Genomic DNA, 27,257 nt, shown 5'->3' with positions numbered 1-27,257 from the left:
AACATAGAACTTACCATATATATGCTAATCTTTTAATAGTGATAATGTAATCGGCCCCCGGCGCTACGTTTTTCAATTTTTACATAAAGTATTTTAATATTGTTATTGTACTTTTTTTGTTATTTGTATTTTTTTGGAATACAAATTTAAATTACATTTGTTTGACACTAATACATTTGAACTTAAACTTGATTTTATTTTATTTCATCAATACCAAGAGCAACGAAAATTGCCACTTTTAAAGGTATGAAATGGATAGTTACTTAATTGTAAAGAAAAGGGGTGATAGTAGCATGGAGGAATTTCTCAGTTAGGTTACTGTTTACTTTAGAGTATTGTTATCTTTTTATTCACATTTTTATATATATTTTTAATGCACCCTAATCCTAAAGACGACGTACGTACTTTACGTTCAAATGTAGTTTGGAAACAGCACCCTCTATATTTCAATACAAATCTCTCTCTCGTAGATCCTTATCCTTCTCGTTTGCGCACGAGTATTGCGCTGCCAGGCTGACTTCTGCACGACGGCGGAGCAGCTGATTCCAACCATCCGCAATGTGTTTTTAGCTAGCGTTTTCATTCATATGAGTCTTGAGACATCCGTAAAATTGTTTTATAGCCTGCCAGAAATGTCGGAGTGGATTTTCTAAAACGGAAATCCTTATTTGTAAAACAGGTATTTCACGATGAACTCTTTCAATGACAGTTGTCGTAATTATAGTGAACAACAAGCAGAGGAAGATAGCGGAGTGAATTGTCGAGACTCAAGCCCCAGCGATAGCGAATCACCACTGACAAGCACCACCACAAACGCTCGTCGCCCTGACTCTTCCCCGGAGGAGCACCTAAAAGATGCGGCAGGTACAAATCGAACCATGCTTACCGAAAATAGCGAATTAGATTCTTCATTTAAACGTTTTAATTTAATGTTATTGGGTTGTTCTGTTCTTGATAAAAGAATTACTCAACCACTTTTGCCATGGATTGTTGCCGAAGTGAAGCATGTTGCACAGGGAAAAGAGGAACCGATAACACTTGAAGTTTGCCATCAAACAGTAAAAGGAATTGTGAACAGAACAGGGAAGACTGCCTTCTGCCATCATTTGCAAGGCATTGGCAGGTTTTGTAGAGGTATTGACAAACAATATTTCAGTTATTTATGGAGACGGGAAAGCGATAAACCGTTTACGTGTTTTGTTTTTAAAGTAGAAAATTTAGAATTGGTAAGTACTAAAATTAAAGAATACAAAATTATTTATAGGCCTAGGCTAGGCCTAATTGTTTTTAATGTCATTTAAAAAAATTTTTGATAAATTTTCATTCTGTTTTTATTCAACACACTTTCAAGTAAAAAACAAACCGGTGGTATTCTACTAGGCACTATAAATATATATTCTTGTTTTTAAGCGTTAACCTCTGAATAAATTTTATTTAGTGGAGAGAGGGCAATTTTTTTAATGTTTTAGTTTTTTTCTTTGTATAGTCATCAGCATTAATTGATGCTACCATTTTAAATTTAAAAAAAAACTGGCTCTTTATTAAAACATAAACAAATGAATTCTAGGCCTACTTGGAGACCAAGACAATTTTTCCTGTACCCTTGAGATAATCAAATGTTATGATTTTAATATCCATAATTAATTTTCTGTCATTTTTTGAAATATTTAAAATAAACATCTTGCCACAGAAGACATTTGTCATAATGTTCCCTATGACAAATATTTATTCTGTGTCTGTTTTCACATTTTTGATTCGTGCTGTTTGTTTAAAATGCGTCAGAGTATGTGATGATTCATTTTGATTGATTATTACGATAAAACATCTAAATATGGTTGCCAGGAAATACCCATTGGTTTATTTTATAACATCATAATACAGTAATATTAAACATAAAATTTACGATGCAGTCCAACTATTTTGTAATAATTTAATTGTTCAAAGTGATATAAATTAAAATTATTAAGATACAGTTTATAGCTCTGCTGACAAAAAATAAGACTGATAATGATATTGATAACAAATAAATTATTAATGATATTTAATATGCATACAATACATTGAACAGTACATTGAACATGAGAGAATATAATATTTCATAATTATCTACTGTTGTTTAATGCAGCCCTGCTATACAGTACCATGATAGTGATACTTTACTATACAAAGCTATTTGGTACAGTATTTAAAATTCATTGGCATTATAAGTTTATAATACTGTAGATTAAAATGATATGGACATTCTTGTGCTACAATACTTTTAATATTGATAAAACTATCTTTTCAAATTCAGTACATTGCTTGAAACACAATAAAACCAATACTTAATGGTTTTATGATAATTTACTCAATTCAGAAATAAGAATTATATAGCTAGCTGTGTCGTCGTTGGCTGTATTGTGACGTTGGAAGCAAAATGTCAATTTCTACAAAGTAAATGGTGTGTGATGTTAATGTCATATTACTGTATGACATTTCGAAATTTGCTCTTAATATTCACCACGCAATGAACATAAAATCCTATCATGGTATTAAAGTGCTAGATTCAGTATACAATAGGTAACAGATGAGGATAGCATTGGATGTACTGTAAAATTAATTAATAGTAATTTTATTAACATTCAATTCAGACCATATCATTTGTATAGGGAGTTAATTTTTATTTTTACATTTAAAACCTGAAGAAAAAAAAATCATTCGTTAATTGTCTGCAAACCCACTTATCATTTCTTTTCAAGAATGATGTTTTATTTTTAAACAATTGCTGTATTTCATATCATATTTTGTCAAGAATTTATATTAATAAAAAACAATATGTCGATCTTATAGCTTTTAAAGCACAAGCCTGTAAGCGCTTCACATTATTACCATGTCCATTTTGGTTAAAAAATGTCTGGAAACAATCTTGTATTATGTTGCATCATTGTAAAATCACTAGTGTTATTTAACCTAGAGCTTTCAAGATATGAAATTGAATATTCAGGTAATACAAAGCTATTACTGTTATCTCATAATTCCTGTATTGATCATTTTAGACCTGTCTACCTATGTGGGAAGGCCAAAAAACACCATGACTCATAGAGTACTAGTGGAGGACTACAGTACAATGGTTTTTACTATTCTTCCTCCATGGTCTAAATCTTATACATAAAGACTGTCTGCTCTATGCATGTTATTGATATAAATAATAAATATAAACAATTTAAAGGTATATATCAAAGAGACTCTAATATTAATGATCTTTAATATTTATAATTCTAAAATGCATTTACTATTGAAGCAGAATAATACTTTGAACTTTATTTAAGCCCTGTCTACACTATCAAACTACTGTAGTTTGACAACAAAAAGTTTGCCCAAATATTGTTGTAGTGATACACGAATTTATGGTAGTGGGTAGGACGACATGATGTCCATGGGTACATCACATGTTTTTGTCACATAAAGTTTAATAGTGTAGACAGAGCTTTAGCCGATTCCTGGCGAGAACGCTGGTGTTTATTGGTGTAAAATTTAAACCCTAGAGTACCCTTAACTGTGAAAGTCAAATATGAAGTGTAGTACTTTATTTTGATCATTAAAGCTTACATCTATAATAATATTGAAGCTACACCTTTACAACGTTCATACCTGGTGCGTTCTAAAAAATAAATATATAGACAAGATACAAAATCAATACATCTAGTTTCGAAAAAAAAACCCCTGCAATTAAATGATCTCATTTTTCACCCAATTGGTGCATCCAAAGAGTTCAAGTACCGCTACTACTAACATACAGTATACACTCTATAAAATACTATGAGAACCATTTCAATCCATTATTATCTATAATTTTGAAATTATCTTATGTTGACATTTGGGAGTACTGTATCTATTTAACTATCCATATTATTAAGGTCAATACAATATAGGGGTCAAAGTTTTTGATATGTGGCATTACAGGTTAGTATTAGTAAAGTGGTGCCTCCTATTAAAGTACTAACAACACTACAGTCTGTGTACAGTGCAAATAATTAGTTCACGCTTCAGTGGATATTGAACCGAGAAATTTATGGTTGTGTCAATTGTCGCAATAAAATTTCATGTAAAAAATTATAATTTTTATTGTCAAAGTATATTTGTAAAGAAAATTTTATTCAGGTATAAAATTACAAAATATAGCCAAAGACTATAAAAAGTATTAATATTAATAATGGGTTTTAAAAAGTAGGCCTATAAAAATGTAAACTACCATATTTGGGCTTTTACTATTATTTTAAAATATAATATACAAGGAAACTTTAAGACAGCCAGACAAAAAAAAAAGGATCCAAAATGGTAGCTACAGTAGAAAAGATTAAATATTTAGACATACTCTAAATAACTTTAAGTAATGAATAAATAAAGTTAAAAGTCATGCACTAAATTAACTGTTATAAACTTCTTGAATTAAACAGTGAAACTAAAATTCTCTTCCTTTTTCTTTCCTAGGTGAGCACAATCCACTCAACTATACGTGAAGCAGCAAAAAGTGTCGAAGGAAAATCGTACAATCAAAGCGACAGCCCACAGTTAAAAGAACTGCCATTTTATACCGACTCTATTGTAGATAACAGTAATAGCTATGAAGTGTTATACTGTGGAAGGGTCAGCGTATCGCACAAGAAAGCACCACCATCACTTATCGACGAAGCTATCAGTAAATTTAAAGATTATGAAATTGAGGACTACATTGATAGGCGGCGTCGACACTACTCGACAGGAGACCAATCAAGATCGAGGTCGAATAGCGTCGGCGAGAGAAAGAAATCACAATCGTTTGACGATCTAGAAAATGTAGCTGACATGAATGTACCTGTGCTCTCAAGAAATACCAGTTCAGAATCCCTAGATTCAAATAAAACGGACAGTGAATGTGAAGAATTTGATATTCCGCGGTCAAACAGCGATGCTAGTAATTGTTCTGCTCGGCACTACGTGCCTGTAAAACGTGGAAGCGTCCCGAACTTTGACAGACAGTTAAGTATCGCCACGATGTTGATGCGTAAACACAATCCACAGAATCGAACCATGTTGTTCCAGATTGGCAAGGAAACCTTAACGTTGATCAGTCCAGGAAAGAAAACGGCTGTGATGGCAAAAAGATTCTGTGATATTTCCTTCTGTTCACAGGTAAATAATACTTTTTGGAGGTTGGGGAGTCTACTATTCAGTGGAAACCTCTCTTGAGCATATACAGGTAAAAGCACCCAGGTGGAATTTATCCTCAAGTTTAAGATGTATTTTGTGCCAGCCCCCTATAAATTATAATTTGGTAATCCGGTAAAACCACTGACCCAAATTTCTTCAATGTGGGAGTTCACTTCCATGAGGTATGACATACTGTATTGATGGGTAGTACTGTACCCTACTAACGTCTTAAAAAAAATTAAACCCCATTGCCGATATTTGACAGTATGTGAACTGTATGCAGCTACTTACAACACTACTGTACAGTAGCTGTAGACTTTCTCTTATATTTCACACCTACTGCATTGTAGGTAGGTAATGACATCTTTATATTGACTACCTCGTCAACGAGCTTACTCAACCGTAGACATGCACTCTCTCTTGTTTAATTAGTTTAGCCTAATAATATTAATAAATCGCATCGCAGCAGTAACCTTTAACCTCTTATACTGTAAATCAAATAGCATACAATTTGACAACATAAAAAAACTTTAAATAATCGATGAAAACTTCAGTCTCATCTTCTTTTTAAAGCTCTGTCTACACTATCAAACTAGTTTGACAAAGAAAGTGTGATGTGCCCAAATTTGGTAGTGATATGGCCAAATATGGTAGTGATATGCCCAAATATGGTATCATTTTTTTGTAATGATTACATCATCATGTCCATATATGGGCATATCACATTTTTTGTCACATAAAGTTTGATGGTGTATTAAAACAAGGTTTAATAATAGTTAATTGCTGGTGGATGGACAAATAAATTCAATTAAAAAATTCTAGATCTGTTCTTAATAATATGCATATTGCATTGCATAACTTCATTCATTTCATACATAGTATCACTATCAATTTATCATATCATGGTTTTATAACTAACACTATACAGTATATTATAGTATATACAGTATATATTAAGTTAGTATTGCCAATGAAAAGTAATCAGTGTATTTAAATATACTGTACGTTATAATTCTAACTGTATACATATGAACTACCGTATGCACATGAACTATGAACTATGAACTATGACACACAATGTACAGTACTCTGTTTGCAATGTACAATAGTTCCTGCTTGCACGACTTTTTTTCAGATTAGAATACAGTTTAAATTAATTTACTTATTATTTAATTTATATTCCTTTTTTTTGCACGACACCACCCACAAATAAGCGCATGACAACTTTTTTGATTACGTGCCTTGAAATGCATGCCCATAGACTAATTACCATTGGCATTCACGTCAACATATTCATTATCGTTATTGATTTTCAGCGATCTTCTTCATTCAAAACCGACTCAGTCTCTGCTCTTTACGATGCCTTTGGGTTAGATTCTGCATCTTTAACTAACCATTACTCATTTCTAGCATCAATATAATACGTATAGAGAAGAACTTTAGTAATTGTAATCAGTCAGTTTTGACATTGCAGGCTTATTTAGTGTGTCCAGTAGAACACCCTATTCCCAACAATGTGTTAACTATAGAAATGTACTGCACTGTTGTACATACAGTATATTGTCCCTAAGTACTGTAGGAATTGGTGGTAGTGTTAAAACATATTGCCCTCCCACCCCCCATTTTTCTCACAAGAAAGAGTCCCTTTAGTAGTGGTGTCTGTTGCTGAATAAAGCTCTGTCTACACTTTATGTGGCAAATAAATTTAGTGTGCCCATATATGGACATGATGATGTCATATCACTACTATATTTACAGTACGCATATTACTACCATATTTGGTCACATTACTGTACACTTTTTTGTCAAACTAGTTTGATAGTGTGTAGACAGATCTTAAAGCCTTGTCTACACTATCAAACTAGTTTGACAAAAAATGTGTGATGTGCCCAAATATGGTAGTGATAGGCTTAAATATGGTAGTGATATGACATCATCATGTCTATATTTGGAGTTGGCAAGGTCATTTAACACAACAATAAAAAAGTAATAATTTTAACTTTGTCATTACCATCACTTTGAAATGCTTGTGTGGACAAAAATATTTTTATTTTGTTTTTAGGATCACCATCACCTTAAACAAATGTGTGTGTGTGGACACATAGTACTTTAATTGAGAAGGTATAAATTATTAAATTTTAATTGAAAGTGACAGATGGCGACATGAAACCTAGGTTACCAGTAATGTAGCATACAAAGTAGTGTGATTACCTGTATGTTTCTACATACAAATAACCCAAAGCTATATTGTATTAGTTCATTTTCAGTTCATCTTTTAATTTTGTTGATTATCAAACACGTTTTCTGATTAAAATTCTCTGTTGGCAAGAAAACATTTTTTTTTTTTTACTTATTTCAAGAACAGTAATTTGATTTAAAAAGAAACATACTGTTTAGGGCTTTGGTGAACATTTTCCTTATAATTGTATTCATCGGTGGAAAATTATTTTATTGTCATTTGCATAAATATACATAGAAATTATGTTTGCTCTGAGATATACAAAACAGATAAATAAAATTTAAAAAACCTATAATAAAAACAAAATACACATCACTCCTTTTACGGATACCGACAATGTAATAGTACATTATACTGGTTTTTCATATAAACACTTCGTATACAATAAAAATCAAATCCCTATTTGAGACGCCTATAAAAACAAAATAAACAATAGGAATTAACAATACGGTTAGCACACAGTATTTGGGAAAAATTTCTGGTGGTTCTACACTATCAAGCTAGTCTGATAAAAAAAAAGGGTTATGTGCCCAAATATCGTATTGATATGCCCAAATATGGTGGTGATATGACATCATCATGTCCATATGGGCACATTTTTGCCACATAAAGTTTGATAGTGTAGACAGGGGCTTTAGGTTGCGAAGGTATCGCCTTATCATTTGCATTAATATAATTTTTTGAATAGGAAAACCATAAGTACAGTAACAAATGTATAAGTAGGAGTTTATTGTGTCTGACATGTTGTTGTCTGATGATTGAGTCACTGAACTTTTTAAGTAACATAACAGTTGTTGTGGCTATGATTTGTTTTGCAGAATGATAAACCACAAAGTTCATAAGGACCAAAACATTTTTCTGATAAGAAAGACACAAGTATGATAAGAGCCTTTGTTTGTTCAGACAATATAATATGTACAGTACTGTACATAATAGTTTTATGTTTATAGAAATATTATATACAGTTTTAAATAATGTACACTGCTGTGATTATTAATTAAAGTGTACAGTATAATAATTAATAGTACAGTAGTTCTGTGAATAATATTGTGTACAAACAAGGCCCTGAGCTGAGCAAAGTGATGCTTGGGCACCGTTGTATACTTATTGTCTTTTGGTCTCAAATACTGTACAGACTACAGTAGGCTAAATAGGACATACAGTACATGAATAATTTTGTTGCCGAGTTCCTCTGTATAAAGGAGTTTGCATCTACTGCACTGCGCCAATCCTTGTCCTTGAATATAGTTTTTTTTATTAGTATCTTTTAATTATCACAAACATGTTTTTGTTTGGTTAAACAATTTATCACGACAAGACATGTTTTTACTGATAAATTATTTAATAACTGCACCTTTTACAGTATAGGAAGTAATGAAATGGATAGGAAACGCCCATATTACTGTATACACAATGTTAGTAGACTTGTATTGTCATCAAAGGAAACAATAGTAGTATTTGCAGATTATTAATGATCTACAGTTAATATCAAAACAGATATATTTTTTGACTAAGGGTCTGTTTCTGCTGCATAATGCAAATTAACTGTTTATTTTAAAATGGATTAAAAGTAACAAGATCGCGTTTCTTCTCAATTTGTGCTCCGAAATAACCAGTTAAATCAATGGATTGAATAGGTGTTTTTAACTGGTTATTTTGCACTGCCTTTTAACCGGTTACCACAAAATTGTCCTGTTTCTGCTCCCAAAAAAATGGAGTTAATTTATTCACACCGATTTTAACCGGTTATTTTTATGCAGCAGAAACAGGCCCTAATAAAGTATGCCCTGTCTGGTTTTCAGACCAAATAAATCCCGATAATGATGAATGGAGTGGACTTGACTAATACACATGCGCAGTTTTGAATTTTGTATCAATTACCGTCTCCTTTCGTTTACCATTCTGATGCAAAATCTCACTTTTTATTAAATGCAACATTTTTTACTACAACTCTAGAGTATCAATCTCCATGTTTGATGAACAACTTTATTACTCTCAAATGTTAATTTAAATTAACTAAAAAAACACTATTTGAAAAATATTCAAATGTAGCACATACTGTAGATAGTGAATCTATTGAAAAAGAAAGAAAAACAAGGATTAAATTAATATTGTTATCATGACATGACATTTACATCTGATAACTTTGTTCTTATAGGGAATAAAACATCCAGCATATTTTGGTTTCATCTGTAGAGAAAAAGGCAGTTACATGTGTTATGTGTTTAAGTGCCAGTCAGAGCCTGTTGTAAGTATGAATATCATGTTTAAACAGTTATTAAAATGCTTAAGACATTATAAAGAATGGTGCTGTGTGCTCACAAGCATTGTTAGTTGATCATAATCAAGTTTTAATGTAAACTTATAGCTCATCATGAGCAAGGCTACAGTAGTTAGTGCTGCTAGTCTTAAGCTGGAAAGGGAAAAGCTACTGTAGCTGGGTATGGGCATGTTAAACCAGTTAATTTGTGCTACTGTATACCATGTTTAACTTGGCACATCAGTTTACCTCACTATGGTGCCTTATGTTCACACTGCAAGTAAGTTGATCATGATCAACTTTTAATGTGAACTTACAGCTCATCATGAGCAAGGCTAGTTAGTGCTGCCAGTCTTAAGTTTAAGGGAAACTTCAGGCTAGCTGGCTATGGGCTTGTTAAACCAGTTCTGTGCTAATGTATACCATCTTGGCACATCGGTCTTACAAAGTTGCATGTTCACATTGTGAGCTATTTCATCATGATCAACTCTGAATATTATGCTATGCTATAACAGCTATTCTCAATGACATACTAACTAGTAAATGTCATACAATAATATTAGATTCTACTCTAGTTTTCATCAAAGATTGGTTCATTTCAAATCCATTGATTCGTGAATTAACCTACTTTTATTGACAAACTACATAAGAGTAATATGAACTTTTGCCAAGGAAAACTTAGCATGCAGTTATTACTGTTTCATTTAACTAAACAAGAGTAGCCATGTTATTGCCCTAACCTTTCACCCTTCAGTAAATGCCATTCTCTTATAAAATAAATAAATGTCATTTAGTTTAAAATCCAGATGTTGTCCATCACAATTGTTTTTTTCTTGTCTACAAAAGCTACATTTGATTATTGACCATTTGTATCCAGTTTATTTTGATGTTACTGTGTTTCTAAACGAAGCTAATATTTTATTGATTTAACCTATTTTCATTCACCCGTTATATTTCTTGGTTTTCATTTAATTTGTTCACAATTGAATTAAATCGAATGACAATTATAAATAATGTGAATTGAAATTAGTATTGACTGACTGTAATTATGTTTACCGTTAAAGGGGTTTTCCATTGCAGATTGAAGACTGTAAACAATATAACTTAACAACTCTGGGAGACTCCCATATTTTTTATTTGTTTCCCGCTGCATGCTCCCGGTTTTCAACTTTTTCTCCTGAAACGAAGATTAATTAATGACTTTGATGCATTATTGTTGTTTTTCGTTCAATAAAAATATAACAAAAAGATAAAAAACAAAAGAGTCTATTTCGTGCATAGCTTACCTGGATAAACCAACAATAGCCCTTTCTCCTCGAAGAGTCATTGTGCGACCATCTGCGGTCATAGTTTATTGAAATTTTTCACACTGCACTCCTTGTCTTTCCTTGTCTTAATAATAGATAGAGGCCGGTGTTGGATGCGGACACCTTCTAGAAATCTGATTCCAGACCTCAAAAACAACCACCTCATTTTTTTAACTTTAGATGTTGGCATGTATTATGACTTTTATTATTAAACTTGTATTCATTTTTGTTTTTAAAGGTTGGTGAAATCCTAATTACTTTGAAGCAGAGTTTTCAAGCGGCCATGAACAATATCAAGACACATATCGTTTGCGAAACCTGCCCAATGCACAAACTGCACAAGTTATCGCAAGAGCTGGATGGTACGTGTTAGACACTACAGTAACAAGGCAATCTAAAAACAGGATGCTGAGCTCCTGAGATCAAAGGGTTTATCTGTGGCTGCGACACAATCAGTTGCACACCGCAGAAAATATGTACATTGTACAGTACTGTTGGTATTTGTCACAGCCAGACCTAAGATCCTATCAAGACGAGCTCAGTTTGCTGCTGTTAGATTACAGTAACAAGAGATTCGATGAATGTAGGGTTAATCAATTGTATATAGTACATATTTAAAAATTCATAAATGCGCAAGAAGAAATCATAGTATACTGTAGTTTACGGAATTTCTCTCCAAAGACTTCATATGAAATTACAATTTACAGATTTAATGAAAATATTTATTTCCTATTAAAGCTGTTTATACTTTGGATTAACTGTTTTTACACTTAGGGAATACATATACATTTATACTGAAGTTTGATCAAATACAATCTTGAACAGTCTAGGTTCTAGGTTTTTCGACCTTTTAAAATAAAACATATAAAATATATTTTGGCACATATGGCGTTTCATATGTATAATATTTGAGCTTGAACAGACAAAAATTGAAACGCTGACTGGTGAACTAACAGAAGACAATAACTACAGACTTGAAGCTAATTTAGAGCAACAAATGTTATGTTTTGATCAAAAGTAATATACTGTATGACTATGTATGACTATGTATGATTTGTGAGCGAGCTTTTGTGTGATGCTGTATTGTATGCTAATGATGAAACTCCTGGACATGTCAGACTGATTTATACATAAAATAAATAAACATACCATTATGTTGTTGGCAGGGATTTGTTTGAGAATTTTGAGTATTTAAAAAAAAAGGGCCAGTATTACTATTATGAATAAACTTTAGCACTGCCAAATTAGGGTATAAAAAGTACAAGACTATAAAACTGTACAACTCCTATTAAGGGACACCTTCAGGACCCAACAACAGTACAGTACAACTGTACTGAATGTACTAGAATATTTGGAATATATTTTAGAATACAATAGCACTGCCAAATTAGGTCTAAAAAAGTACATGTACTATTACTGTACTATAACAGTACAACTCCCATTAAGGGGACACCTTCAGGACCAAACAACTAAATGTTCTGGAATATTTGGAATTCATTTGTATAATAATTATGGTACTGAGAGTACTGTAGTAAGTAGACAGTGTTTGAGTCCCCTTTATTAAAAATCATGTTGATTATGCCATGACAATAATGATATAAATATTTCAAAGAATTGTCTAAGTAATAATAATAATATATTAAAATACATTTTCAAATGATGCTTTAACTGTAGTTCATTATGAATTATGGTAAAACCATAACTGTAAATTTTAAAAACATCTGGGTGACTTCTGAATATTAAGCCCAGTGATCAAATGTCATGCTATATAATATTGATAACTAACATTAGATATAATTTATCAACACATGACCTAAATTTGGTAATTGTAATGAATGTTTATTTATAGACAGTGTGATGACATTGAAAGTGAGGATGGAATCATAATGTTGTCCAATGATAATGAAAGAATGCTAATTTGATTCTCCTTCTGTAATTGTAGGTTTAGTAACGGATGAAGTGCACACAATATTGTTAAAGAAACTTGATAATGTGAATGACGTCAATAGTGTTCCAGTCCTCCAGAAATTAAAGGTATTTATACAGTTTATTTCATTTCTTTTAAACTTGAAGGCTATTTAAACTATTTATAGGATGGGATTTTCCTATTTATATATTAGGATGGGATTTTCCAATTAATATATCAAGGTGGGATTTTTCTATTTATATCAGGATGGGATTTTCCTATAATATATCAGGATAGGATTTTCCTATTTATATATCAGGATGGAATTTTCCTATTTATATATCAGGATGGAATTTTTCTATTTATATCAGGATGGGATTTTCCTATAATATATCAGGATAGGATTTTCCTATTTATATATCAGGATGGGATTTTCCTATTTATATATCAGGATGGAATTTTCCTATTTATATATCAGGATGGGATTTTCCTGTTTTTTTATCCCAATTTTTAAAATAAAAATACAGTAGTAATCTTTTTCAATACAATTTTGAGTTGTTCGTTTCTTAAAGGGACAGAAAAAATATCATAAAACCCAATCTCAAATTAATATATTTACTGGTGACCAATGAAGGAAAGGTCCATCTACTAAATGTCGGGGTAGTTTGGTGCTATTCCTTTCCGAGACCAATCAGAGAGATAGATGCCCGTTCATTGGATGGGAAACTGCTACAGTAGTACAGGGTATCACAGTGTTTGCATTGCATTAGTTCTAGAGTGTGTCTAAAACAATTAATGATTTTAAATTCATTAAATTTTGCATCAAGGATCTTCAGTAGTCGATAGAAATTGCCATGAAAGACAAATCTTGATAAATTAATATCTATTTAATTATTACACTTAAATTCACATACAGTGATCTATTTAGTGGAAAAATCAACATCAAAATTTAATTTGTATTACTTCGTTGAAAGGTCAATAAAGGTCAACATCTAGACAGTATTTTGGTGAAAGCTTTGCGTTTATATCGCATTGAAATGCAAAACTTATTAGCTTCACAGTTTAATAGCTAACATTTCATACCTGTTATAGTGATAGAATTATTGTAGCAATTATTCAAATTTCTCCGCTAATTGCAGTTACTTGCAAGAACAATAATATATTCAGAGAATTAATATTTGTTTAAAGCTCTGTCTACACTATCAAACTTTGTGACAAAAAAATGTGATGTGCCAATATATGGACATGATGATGTCATATCACCGCCATATTTGAACATCACTACCATATTTGGACACATCACACTTTTTTGTCAAACTAGTTTGATAGTGTAGACAAAGCTTACGTTATAAAAAAATGAAGGTGGGGAGTACGACGTATCCTTGAAGATCGAAATAATCAGTCTGAACCACCACATGCACCACTTTGGACACATCACATGCCTACAGTAAAGTTTACATAGTAATCAGGCCCGTAACCAGGGGGGGATCGGGGGGATCGTACGATCCCCCCCGCTGAACAGCGAGTTCCGCTTGGCCTCCCACTTTTTTTTTGCTGGGCATACTAACACAACACGACGATTGTTCACTACAGGCCTAGTCAAGCCTTAATAAATTTAATTAATATATATATATATTTTAACTAAAATATAAAAACCTAACACTAAAATTTACAAGATAAGTTCTATTTGATAACTGCTGAACATCGTGGTTCTGGAGCTAGCGAGCTGTACACAGAGCATAGTTGTTATTTGGTTGACATAACAGGGTATTCCCCTACACAGGTCTCCGCGCGCGTGTGTGACATGCCCAGCCAGCTGCTTCTTATAGAGAAAGCATGCAGCTCACAGGCGCGCAAGTGCAAGATGCAATGGTTGAGTGAATTCAGGGATCATCTTAATTCCATGGTTTTTTACCTAAACACCACATGATGGTGAATATGCCTGTTAAAGTCTCAATGATACGATCCCTAATGTACCATGTTGTTGCTAGGAGGCTTGAAAGGAGGAGGGATCTAGCCTAATTTCGGTCGGCAAGAGAATGCCGTCCTCTGACAATATAAGGTCGGCAATATTAAGGTCGGCAATTGAAATTTGTGGGCTGGAAATTACACCAACAATATAGTTCATAAACAAAAGAGAATAGCCGGAAATGCGATTTGCGGCCATAGGCCTATAGAGACAAAAAATTCGAGGTATGGTTCCAGTGGCGGATCTAGCGGGGGTGTATTTAAAAAAAAAATTAAATAGATTTCAAAAACACGTATCGTTTCGACGGTCATCAATCACCGATTGTTTGCACATTTTCATAGTGAAAATAGTACGTCGGAGCACATCGTCAGCTTGATCGCATTCCACCAAGCATGTACGTCGACATCTTGTGTACTATCAATCTCTAGCGTTACCAACGATCATTCACAGTTAAGTGTAAAAGGAGCAAGTTGATAAAAGCCACGTGGTGAGCTTGGTCGCGTTCCACTAAGCAGGTCGGCATCCTTTGTGATCGTCACTCCCGTATTGTAGAGTAGCGGTACCTCAGACGATCAATAGAGTTGATGAAGCCACATGGTCAGTGCTACTATACTACGCGCCCATTTATTAAGTACAATAAAAACAAAGGCTAGGACTGTATAGTGCCTATGAAAATTATTCCGTTAGGGCTAAATTTGATTAAAACGTATTACTATTAAAATATTAACAATGCTGCAGCATTTCATGACCCTTGTTGTTTTATTTGCTTTCCCGTCGATGATTCTCACACATCCACGTCAAACAGCGAAAATGGGACATTAAGTGTTCCGAGAGCCGTTTTCATTGTTTAAGTTAGCCGGAGCCTTTTTCGATTGGCTATAAATAGAAAGTTAACGAGCATTTCGAGCGACGCGAGTTCTGAAGTCCGTGTTTTATAGGCTGTCTAAATTTCCTTTTTAACGGGTTTATATTAAATTATATTGTTGTTTGATTTATTTCTGTTAATAAAGAACATTTATATTAAACAAAAACCACAACAATAGCAATTTTAGTTGATTATGGATTAATTTATTTGAATTCTAAGATAAACGTCTAAGCCAAGTGTAAACGTAAACAAAGCGAGTCATACGGCGAAAACAAAAAAGTGAAAACTAACTAATTTGTTAAAATAGCTAACATTAATTTGCAATTTTTAAATGAAATTCTGAAAACGCTATAATATAGTCTTATATGCATTTTCAAAGATTTCCAAATATAAGCTTGGGGTTATTTTTCAAACAAATTCTATAAGGAGTTGAAGATAGTGTATTTTGAGCGAAAGTGCGGTGCGCGTAGGCCTAGGAAGACGCGGCAAGGCTGGAATACTCGTTTCCTTAGGCGACGAGAACGACGGAAAATGCGCTCCATCACTGTGCTCTCAATTTTAGTTCTTGTTAAGTGGATGATGCAGAATCTTATAATATGGGCATATAAATTTTAAAATAAAGTGCTCAACTTTCATTTTTTTTATAATTATGAAGATTAGTGTGAAGTGGGGACTGTTTGCATGCTTGAACGGCTGACTTGGTAAAATACTGAAAAATCAGTCAATTAGTTAGGCCTAGGCTAATTAATTAATGTACACAGTATATAATGTCATATTTTTATGAATAGGCTTACTAGTAATCTCATAATAAATCTGTTAATGTCACCTTTCACTAACATATGATTGATTTAAGTATATGCTGAAAATGTTTACTTTTTATCGGAGCTAAAATGAAATTTCACGGTTCCCTGCTTTTTATTTTATTATAATAATGGAGCAATAAATGAAATACAAATACACACCAATTAACATTTTAACTTTTAATATTATCACAAATTGCACCTTAAAAATCAGACAACAAGTTTTCTACATGAACTTAGCTAACATTTTTTGTACTAAGCCTAATCTTCAAAAGATTTACTATTACTGTAGTAGGCCTATTATCATTATTTATTTGCCGATTTGAAATGTACATTTAAACTTTATTAAACTACTGCACAACAACCAACCGCCATTTGAACCTTTAAATAAGTAAATTAGGATAAGTTAAAGTTTTTAAAAAATAAATGTCTCTTTGGCAATACATCTATAAATATCAATAATTACAGTATTAATAGTGCTTTTTCACATTATATGCCAGAGGTAAATTAATATGACTCATAAGAAATTGTTGTTGATTTAATGCTATTTGTATTGAAGTATGTAGAACAATCCTCTGGGGTCTGTAAAAAAAACACAAAACATTCAATTAATAATAATCATTATTTAATTATATGTGTATATTTATTCTTATTTTCTTAGGCCTATAAACAACGCGCGCCTGACAATGAACACGCGCCAATAATGCACGCACTACCCCACTATTATAGGCTAAAGCCTGGCTCTCCTACTGTATTACTAGGCCTAGACTATATTGATTTATAAATAAAACAAAGAGGCTTTGTAGAGTTTTATCATTTAAAACAGCTTTCCTATATATTATATGTTGCCCTTATTAATTTACAAAACCACATTTTTTATCTTATGGCGTAAAAAATGATTTTAGCTACAACCATGTGTTCCATTTTCAATAGTGAAATACCCAAGAAGGCACATGTTTAAGCAGCCATTAAAAAAAAATAAAAAATAACCCCAACGAGATTTTTTTATTAACTACTATTGAAAAATCAAATATTCAGAAACTATAAAACCCACCTTCTCAAAAAATTGCGTTGTTTTATTACAGCCTCAACAAATTAGACAACATTTTAACATTCGAATAGCCTAAAATTGTTTAAAAAACATCGGTGTAATTCACCCTTGTTTCACACAAATATAATGGGTTCGTCGATTAAAAAACAATATCACGTGGTTCGTAGATGCCTCTTCAAAGGTTTTCTTGAATTATTCATTAGTAAATAAAACCAAAAGTTCCAATTGGCCAGTTTGCAAAAACCTAAGATTTACTTTTCAAAACAAAGTTGCTTCCGGGTAATTGTCAACGCTGTCTCGTGTGCAAAAACGATTCGCTGCCGATAGAGGGCTCACTACTTTTTGTCCCTGGTGAATCGAGTGTGCTCATAAACACATCGCGATGACATCATGACAAAAGAGGTGTTTTGTTTTTTTCAAATCACTAAATATAATGTAATCGAGCCGGACCGCTAATTTTTAAACGATCGTTTAAACCAGGTCGTTGAATATGCCGTGATTTTAATTGTCAAAAACATGACCGTCAGTCGATGGCTCTGAGTTTCAAAAAAAATCTCGCGTCGCATGTGTTGCGTGGTGAAAACACTCTCAGCAAGTTTGCTTCATTAATATGCATGAGACTCTGTGACGACCCGCTTTAACGTGACGTCATTTTACTTTAGCTGCATGCGAAGTATAGTGACCGCGATCGACCAGGCGCGCGTGTACAAAAATAATACCGGCCTAGGACAAGTTTATAATAAGCCGATTTTCCACTAGGCGAATTTGTTCGCGCGAATCGAAGGCGTCAGCTAATACTAAAAGGTGAAAAACATCGTCGCGTTGTAAAAATTTAGATGTAAAGTACAGGCAAGTTGTTAGCTTGCTTTTGGTACCCTAGGTAAGTATCAGCTGCATATTCCACATGTCGTAATTTGCGAGCTTTAGAGTGTTTGGTAAATGACATTATGAGATGTTTGTAAATCGTTTTAAACGACTTACAATGCCCTAGAACGCCAAAATTTCCAGGGGCCGTCGGCCCCTGGATCCCGACCGGGGGCCCTTGGCGGCCCCCTGGCCCCCAGCCAATGTTTGCTCGCTTCGCAAAGCTACGCCATCCCTATTTCAATATCCTGGATCCGCCCCTGGGTTCCACTAAACAACTTAACGATCCACCCCGCCGTCAAACCTGGTTACGGCCCTGGTAATGAAGTTAAAGTTGATAGATACTGTAGATGGTACTGAGGTAATAATAGAGAGATGAAGGATGGTTGTTTTTGCAAAACATTCAATGTGTACAGTATAAGGCCAGTATACACTGTAAGAGAATGAATGTATAATGTTCATTGAATTACTATGCATTGACTTTACGACACACTTATATTATTTGAAGTCACTCAAGCGTCAAGAATTGAATTGGCTGTTAATTACATATTTGTAATTAGTGTTCAATTTATTTTTTGTTTCGTTACGTGTTTATTTGCTTTACATGTCCCTTTAAACATGAATTAATTAAATTGAACGCAGCTTTTTCATACAGTAAAGGAATATTTAATTATTATTCACTTTTTAATATTAAATTCCTATACAATACATATACTGTAAACCTACTCTGGGTCTAATCTTATTTAATCGGATAAAGCAGTTCTCCCAATAGAAATCAATTTCGAACAATTATAAAGCAAAGTACCAAATCATAGTTTTTTTAGTATAATATGTACAGTACTGTATCTATATCCAAATACAAAAAAAAAGTAAAATATATTGTACTCTATTGATCCAACTGACAAAATATAGCATTCGATTGCTTTTGGTAATTTTTGCAATGGTCAGACCTACCACTACTATTTTATGTAATATTTTTCAAAACTGTTTCGGCAGAAGATTGAAAGGCCCATGGGCTTATACTTGAGTCCATGAATTAGATTCTACTGTAATATCATGTTATTTTATTTAATGTGATAGTAACAAAATGTTTTCCAACTATAAATGCATTCCAAAACAATTATGCAATTTTCAATTAAAATCTCAGTTTTTTGTACTTATAATATTTTCCAAAAAGATACAACCTAAAGCAGACTTAGCAATCTTGGCACTATACTCTTTAAATTATCAAATGTGTGAATATGTAAGCAATATATAAATTGTTTTCACGACATTCGCTGGTCTTGGTCATACGTTTTCACATCAAATACTCCTGACAAGAGAAAAGTGAATCAGTCGTTAAATTCATAGTGAAATTGGTTTATTATTACCGTACGTGTGTATTGTTTACTCATAAACTTTTGAGGGAAACATCGGGTGTTGGTCATGATGCTTCTATATTAGTTACTTATTTTTTTATATAAATTATATTTTACGTCATTAGTATTAAAAGCAGGTCAGTTAGATTGATGTCATGGTTGAATGAGCATGATAAATTTACATACAGCCGCGCGATGCAGTAATACGAAAATGGCAATGGAATAGAATCAATATGCAGTAGATTGTAATTTGACCCGATGTAACCTGTTCTGTCACCATTCTCGCTATACTGGAGCTTGTGTATCGGCACCTTCAAGTTCTAATTTATTTTTATTTTATTTTTATTTTTTTTTATTTAATCGAAACCAACAGCGATAATTACCGCCACTAACAGGTTTGATACAAACAAAGCCAAGACTGTTTAAAGCACCTTGATTGGTCCTAACATTGATCAAGGGCTTCTCTCGTCCAGTGCCCACCTTGACCAGAGGTCTGAGGCAGATGCTAGATGCAGATACCAGACAAGCATCTATCTAGTTTAGTCAACACTGTTCTTCCGGGTTGGTTACATTAACACCATCCGCAATGTCTGTTGACAAATAAGAACCAGTTCTCAGGCTCATTTACCTGGTTTGGACTAGTAAAATGATGTGAGTGTATGAAGGCTAAAAAGACTGTACACATTCTCAGTCTCAAACAATACAATTAGAAATCAGTTATTGAGGCTCAGACCAAACCACATGGCTTGAGAATGATTTAATACTCTAACGCTCTGTCTACACTATCAAACTAGTTTGACAAAAAAGTTTGATGTGCCAAAATATGGTAGTAAAATGCCCAAATATGGTAGTGATATGACATCATGATGTCCATATATGGCACATCACATTTTTGTTGTCACATAAAGTTTGATAGTGTAGACCGAGCTTTAAGAAAAAGTAATTGAGATACTGTATATTGGACTGGATGGAAATGGAGTGTGTTTTGTTTAATTTGCAAATTGATTATAAATATTTTTATTGTCTTTTACTAGTAGAAAAATAATGTAGTCATGTTTTTTAATTAGAAAATGTGTCAGATATTGAGATATTACGTGTTATCAATCAACAATGTGATATTGGATAGCCTGAAGCCAGTAGTATCGTGTATACAAATCACAATATAAAACGACTTTATTACCACTGTAAGTTTTACTTAATGTGATGAGCATGATCGTGATTGGTCGCTTTACTCTATAACAGCAAACGCTGTTTTTGTTGTGTGTGTGTGTGGACAATTACCTGTATTGGTTTTTATACATTAAGTCTATATGAACATTCGCCTGGAAACATTTAAAGAGATGTATCTGGTTCCAAATTAATTTGAAAGATTTTCATTTGAATTCCATCCTTATTTCTTTTATCTATAGTGAAGTATAATTTTGTTTACGTATCCGAAAAGCTAATGGAATATTATTCGTTATTCGCAAAAGGCTGGGAGAAAACAAATCTAATTCTGTATGTCTGTCGAATTGAATAAAAGCAAAATACTATCAAATATTGCTATCGAGTTAAATATTTAAAATAAAAATTAATATGAATTTGGATATTTGTTTGTGTAATTAATACAGCATTGCTTGAGATTCATTTTATTTATAGGCCTATAAGGTATCAATTAATTGAATATTAATATTCATAAATTAAGTACCTCCGTGATTGTACAAACATTTTGATACAAATTTTCTACAAATTTTATTTAATAATATTTAATTTGAAAAGGAAGTATGTACAAACCTTCTTTAAAAAGCATTTTTTCAGGAAGTTTGGATTAAAAAAATCGATAATTCAAACCAATAAATACATCTTTTTAATATTTGTTTATCTGCTGTTATTTTATGTTTAGTTTCCTCTGTCTTGTATTGTAAACTAACATAGGCTAGTAGTTCATGTGGTTTGGTCATTGTATTCTGGCTACCTATAATAACAAACCAGAATCTAAATAACAAAAGCCCATTGAACTTGAAAGAAAGTCTGTTTAATAAAGATTAATTCAGGTATAATAATATAAAGAAACGCTGTTATTATATTGTACACTACTGGTTTAATGAGTATGTAACAGTTCGATAGCAGTTTAATATGGAATATACATTGTAGGCCTAAAGTATTCCTTTAATGTAGTCACAAGGTAAGATTATTTGATTTTGTTATCAAAGTTTCTGGATATGTTTTAGTTTAGGACTACTGTAGTAACTGGACTTTTTACCTGTGATAACACTTTGAATGGAAAACTATACAAAATAAACATTTTTCATATAAATATTATAATATGCTTTATTGTTTTATTATAATAAAATAATAATATAATTTATATTTCATTATTTTTTGTCAAACAATTCTGATACACGTATTTAACAAACTCACATTTTAAACATCAAATTGGTTAAAATGTAATATAACTTGTATACTTATTACCATGGAGCATAACATTGTATACAGCTCTATACTATACTTTAATGCAGATCTAATATAGGCTCATGGGCTTATTCCCTTAAATCAGTTTTTGTATCAATTTGTAGATGTTGCAGTCATTTAAAAATATATATTGAAGATTTTCTAAATTAATTAAAAGTAAAAATTCAAATTTTTTTTTTAATAATACAAAAATATTTAAATGTTATTGTAAATACTTTATAACATTACACAGTATTCATCAAACTTTGTTATATTGTTTTCTTCCAACTTTAATGAACTTCACAAACATCAGTCAGATGTGACGAGAGACTTGCAGTCAATTTCCTTCCTTCAGAGCCACAGATTCTTGACATTCATTCTTGCCACTGTTTTAAATTTCATTACGTGCCCAGTCATTCATTAAAAGTAGCATTTCATTTCACTCTCTTGTAAATCCGCCTACTCTTTTTGATATTTCTGGGAAATTTTATCATTTTGCTGGCGGTGTTCTTATCGGGATTAGTTGAAAGTGTAAGGTAGGATTTTTTGTATGTAAAATGCAGATTACGTGAATTGAGTGAATGCATGTTGTAAGTAATACATTAGATTTCAACAATAGTGGGTCGTGTAAGAGAAATGTAAATTGTGGATGACAAAAATCTAATCTTGGGTGAGGAATGTACTATAAAACTCTGTCTACACTATCAAACTAGTTTGATAACAGAAGTGTGATGTGCCCAAAAACTGTAGTGATATCATCATCATGTCCACACATCACATTTTGTTGTCACATAAAGTTTGATAGTGTAGACAGAGCTTAATATAGTATCATACATACTATAGTACTGTATTATACTGTACTTTTTTTTATTTATTAATTTATTTGTTTTTGATTTTATTTATTAAAATTTATACTGGGTAACCTCTTCAGTCAAAGATTGGTCTCTCAGAGATATGATCAGTGGCTTGAGTGACAGTGGCTGTGTGTATACTACCGGGGGACCCCTACTCGTCTTAAAGATTTACTAGGTTCTTTAAAGTGCACATGAGTTTAGATGTGTACACTGGACCTATGGTTTATATAGTCCTTATCTGAGAAGACTCATTCTACCACCAAAACCATGGAGCGAGTGAGCCTCGAACCCTTGCCGATTTTATGGCTACGTAATTACGGTTCCACTGTCTTCAACCACTCGACCACTCACTCACATAGACAGATATAATTTATTGAGTTGAATATCACTGATCAGTGTTTGCAGAAACACAGAACGATTTTGTTGCTCTTTGCAATTTTTTGTTTCTCTTTGCAATTTTTTGGTTCCTCTTTATTTTTATCCAAATTTCTTCACCATAAACTGGAGACGAAGTTTTTTAAGTTGCCCACATAACTTGTTGATTGCCCTGGAACATCGGGCAACTGATTGTACCAGCACTACACATACAATAAGATTTCACTGGGAGAAATTAATGCTGTTTTATATTGAAGATTTTACAATGTTTTTAACCTGTTATTTTCAACTGTGATATTTCACTATAAAGAAATAATTAATTTTCCATGTGTGTTGCCAATATGGACATCATGCTGCTGCATATTTTTTAACATATTATAGTATTCAATTCCTGTATGCATAAGTTAAACCAGGATTTTAAATGTATTTATAAGTAATTGGATTTCTTTTTTTTATCCTCTGCATATCAAATAATGACATAAAAACAAGTGAAAATGATCAATATTACTTATCGACATTCTATGACAAAGTGTCTAAAGATAATCATATTTAACTCTGAGCTAAATTTTGCAGATTTAGCTCAGATTAAATAAGGTCTTTTTCTACATTATAAATTTCACCAAAAATTGTTCTTGTTTTATACAATGTTCAAACTTGTGACTTGTAAAATCCGACATTTTCCAAGATGTTGTTAACAAGTTTTCTAATTTAATTTGCACATGGGAAATCTTAGTATGTGGTTTGACCTTTTGACCTTAATAATACATACTGAAATTAGCATTTATTTATACTTGTTCATAAAGTATATCACCATTTTGTATAATATTATTACCAGTATTTGATTTATAAGTAATATTTGTTCCTATTATTTTGTGAAATTATTCAGTGAGGTACTGTACATTATTGACTTATGAATAATAAAATAATACATTGAGAAAGTCACTTTATTGATTGAAAAATAAAAATCTATATTTATATCAAGTTTATTGTTCAGTACTATTTACAGATGACCTAGTTTTCTGACAGTGTAAACCACACCTAGTATAGTATGAATTTTTTAGTTTTTAAGAATTCATTTGGAAAATGAAAACTTTTTAAGGATTGTTTTACATTCTAATCTAAAGCAAAAAAATATGTGATGCTGCCCAAATATTGTAGTGATATGACTACAAGTTAAAAAAAAAAAAATGTGGTGTTCCCAAATTATGGTATTGATATGACATCATCATGTCCATATGGTCACATCACATTTTTTTGGTAACATAAAGTTTGATAGTGTAAACAGAGCTTTAAAATATAAATATGTTTTTTTTTTCTTTTAGGATGCAAAATTTAAAACTAAACAAGAGGAGAATGAGAGAATGATGAGTATGTTATTGGGTATCTGTAGACAAGATCAGAAAGTACATATTCACATTAGCCATACTCAAGAAAAGAAACCACAGGTACAGTAAAATGAACCCTGGCCAAAAACGAACCAAAAAGTGTTGATATAAAGTTTGCGGTACATCACGTATATTAGTTCTGAAAAAAACTGTTGAGTTTCCCGAAGTTTCGATCAATATATGCTTTGATCATCCACAGGATTGAGAACTTTATATCAACATTTGATTTCACCATGCAAACCTTTAAACAATAACATATGAATAGTACTTACGTATAGTCAGACAAAAAAAAATATTTTTAAGGTCGATAAAAGATGCCACATTTGGCGTTCCTTTCCACACATCTTGGATCTGCTTCAGGCTGGTACTGAAGCCTGCCTCTCAAACAAAATGTGATGTGCCCATGTATGGACATGATGATGTCATATTACCATATTTGGGTACATCAGATATTTTTTTGTCAAAATAGTTTGATATTTTTAGTTTACTATCCTTAAGGATTGAATTGAATTGAATTGAAATATATATTTATACTGGATTAGGATTGAAATAATAAGCTTTAGTATAAATAAGCACATGCATCACTTGGCTGAAAGTTACTCGCATTTCAGAGGTAAAGTCTTTCTACCCCAAGGATGTGTTTATACTTATACAGCTTAGTATCTTTGATCTTGAAATAATTTCATTTGGGTCCTAATGCAATAGGAGAGAATTTTTCTTTTTTGTTTATCCAATAGATTGAAAAGTACTAAAAATATAGTACTTTGTACAGTATCTCCAATTGGGGGCCACTTTTTAGAAGCAGGGTTTTGGGAACATATTATGTCTTTGAAACTTCCTTAATTAATTGCTAATATAGATTTATCAGGCCATAGAATAGTGTTCTCTGAATAGAGGATATGAATGATTCAAAGCCGACCTTTATTGTCATCAACAAACATCTATAAAGTATTTTTTGCAGAAAAAAATTGCGCTACCTTATATAATTTTTCATTACAAAAGCGAATAGCTGCGATTTTTCTGCTAGGCGTTACGATTTGCATGTGTGCATTTCATGAGCTCTGATTGGTTGTTTTTTTTCGCTTAAAGATGTATTGTCCCTTTAAACACAAAAAAATATTCTAAATTTAAAGTGGCCATATCAAAGTAATATTAAAGTTATTCACTTTTAGTCGAAAATTTGAGCCAAAAACAATAGGTTTACGTAATTAACAGGTAAATTAGTTTGATTACATTTCATCTGGAAAATCGTCACGAGCGAAAGTAAACAAAGATTTCAAACCATGAGTACGCATTATGCATATGCTAAATTAGGATTGTTTACAACTCGTCACGGTTAAGAAGGTATTTTCACACAGATCATGAGGAAGTTTTATGATTATGCATAGAGAGTAGCCAAACAAGCTCGTTTCATTATGGGATATGTTTTGATTGAAAACTTTGACTGGAAGTCAAAGTTATTTTTTAAACAAAAAAACGTCTGTATTTCAGTTAAATTTTTTTTTTTTTCGAAAAATTTTTGGTGATACTATAGTTAATAACTATTATGATACTTCAAAATGACCCACCTTTTTTCGAAATCTTTTATTTTTTATTTTCTTGGAATTAGTCAAAGGGACAATACATCTACTAAAAATTACTAATTTTCAGTGAAGCAAAAACTTGAGGAACTAAATTTATCACAGAAAGGGATTTATTTTAAAGGTTGAAATATGCTGACACACGATTCATGCTTGTAGAAAACAGGCTTTGGCCCTATGTTACTGTACGTTTCTGTGGTGTGGAACCACATGACTACTATTCTCTTTATCTAAAGCTCTGTCTACACTATCAAACTATTTTGACAAAAAAAATGTGTGGTGTGCCCATATATGAGCATGATGATGTCATATCACTACCATATTTTGGCATAACACTACCATATTTGTGCATGCCACTGTCACATAGAGTTTTATAGTGTAGACAGTGCATTGATTGTGTTTTGTTGTTTGTGATTCTTTTGTCATTACAATGCATTTACTGTATCTAATTAATTATTGAGTTTTTATTCAATGAATTGTATAAAAACCTCTTTTAAAGTACATTTTTATTTATTCTTTTGTTATATCTAGGAATCACCAAAGACAAACACAATGGATCCCAAACCAGTACCTCCGACGTCAAAACTTGAGAATTTTAAGAACAGGGCAAAGCGATCATTACTTGATAGCTTCTTGTCCAAGGTAAAGTATCAATTATTAATAATCGTGATTGTATTGCCGTTTCTTGATAATATTGATTTTAACACAATATGTGTTAATGATATCAAGGTCCATGCAGGTTTATAGTTGGTACCGTAACCAATGAGGGGTTAAAGGTCATAGATGTCACCAGATTGAGTCTGTCACTGTCAGAGGAATGTAATTAAAATGATTGTATAATGTCT

The 27,257-nt window shown here is 32.2% G+C and overlaps 1 protein-coding gene across 3 annotated transcripts in view; it reads left to right on the top strand.

Annotated features, from left to right (window-relative positions):
• Positions 1 to 326: 326 nt before the first annotated feature.
• LOC140049606 (TBC1 domain family member 1-like) overlaps positions 327 to 27,257 on the top strand; it is a 53,471-nt gene continuing 26,540 nt past the window's right edge. For all 3 annotated transcript variants that reach the window (XM_072094535.1, XM_072094536.1, XM_072094534.1), the window contains exons 1-7: positions 327 to 1,226; positions 4,471 to 5,151; positions 9,567 to 9,656; positions 11,214 to 11,337; positions 12,918 to 13,009; positions 24,770 to 24,892; positions 26,944 to 27,054. In XM_072094535.1, the coding sequence (XP_071950636.1) occupies positions 690 to 1,226; positions 4,471 to 5,151; positions 9,567 to 9,656; positions 11,214 to 11,337; positions 12,918 to 13,009; positions 24,770 to 24,892; positions 26,944 to 27,054 (1,758 nt within the window). In that variant the 5' untranslated portion in view covers positions 327 to 689. The remainder of the gene's footprint in view (positions 1,227 to 4,470; positions 5,152 to 9,566; positions 9,657 to 11,213; positions 11,338 to 12,917; positions 13,010 to 24,769; positions 24,893 to 26,943; positions 27,055 to 27,257) is intronic.

Source organism: Antedon mediterranea, chromosome 5 (assembly GCF_964355755.1).
Source record: "Antedon mediterranea chromosome 5, ecAntMedi1.1, whole genome shotgun sequence".
NCBI classification, from domain to species: Eukaryota; Metazoa; Echinodermata; class Crinoidea; order Comatulida; family Antedonidae; genus Antedon; species Antedon mediterranea.
The sequence above is the reverse complement of the archived record's forward strand: the minus strand, read 5'-3'. Positions and strand labels throughout refer to the sequence as shown.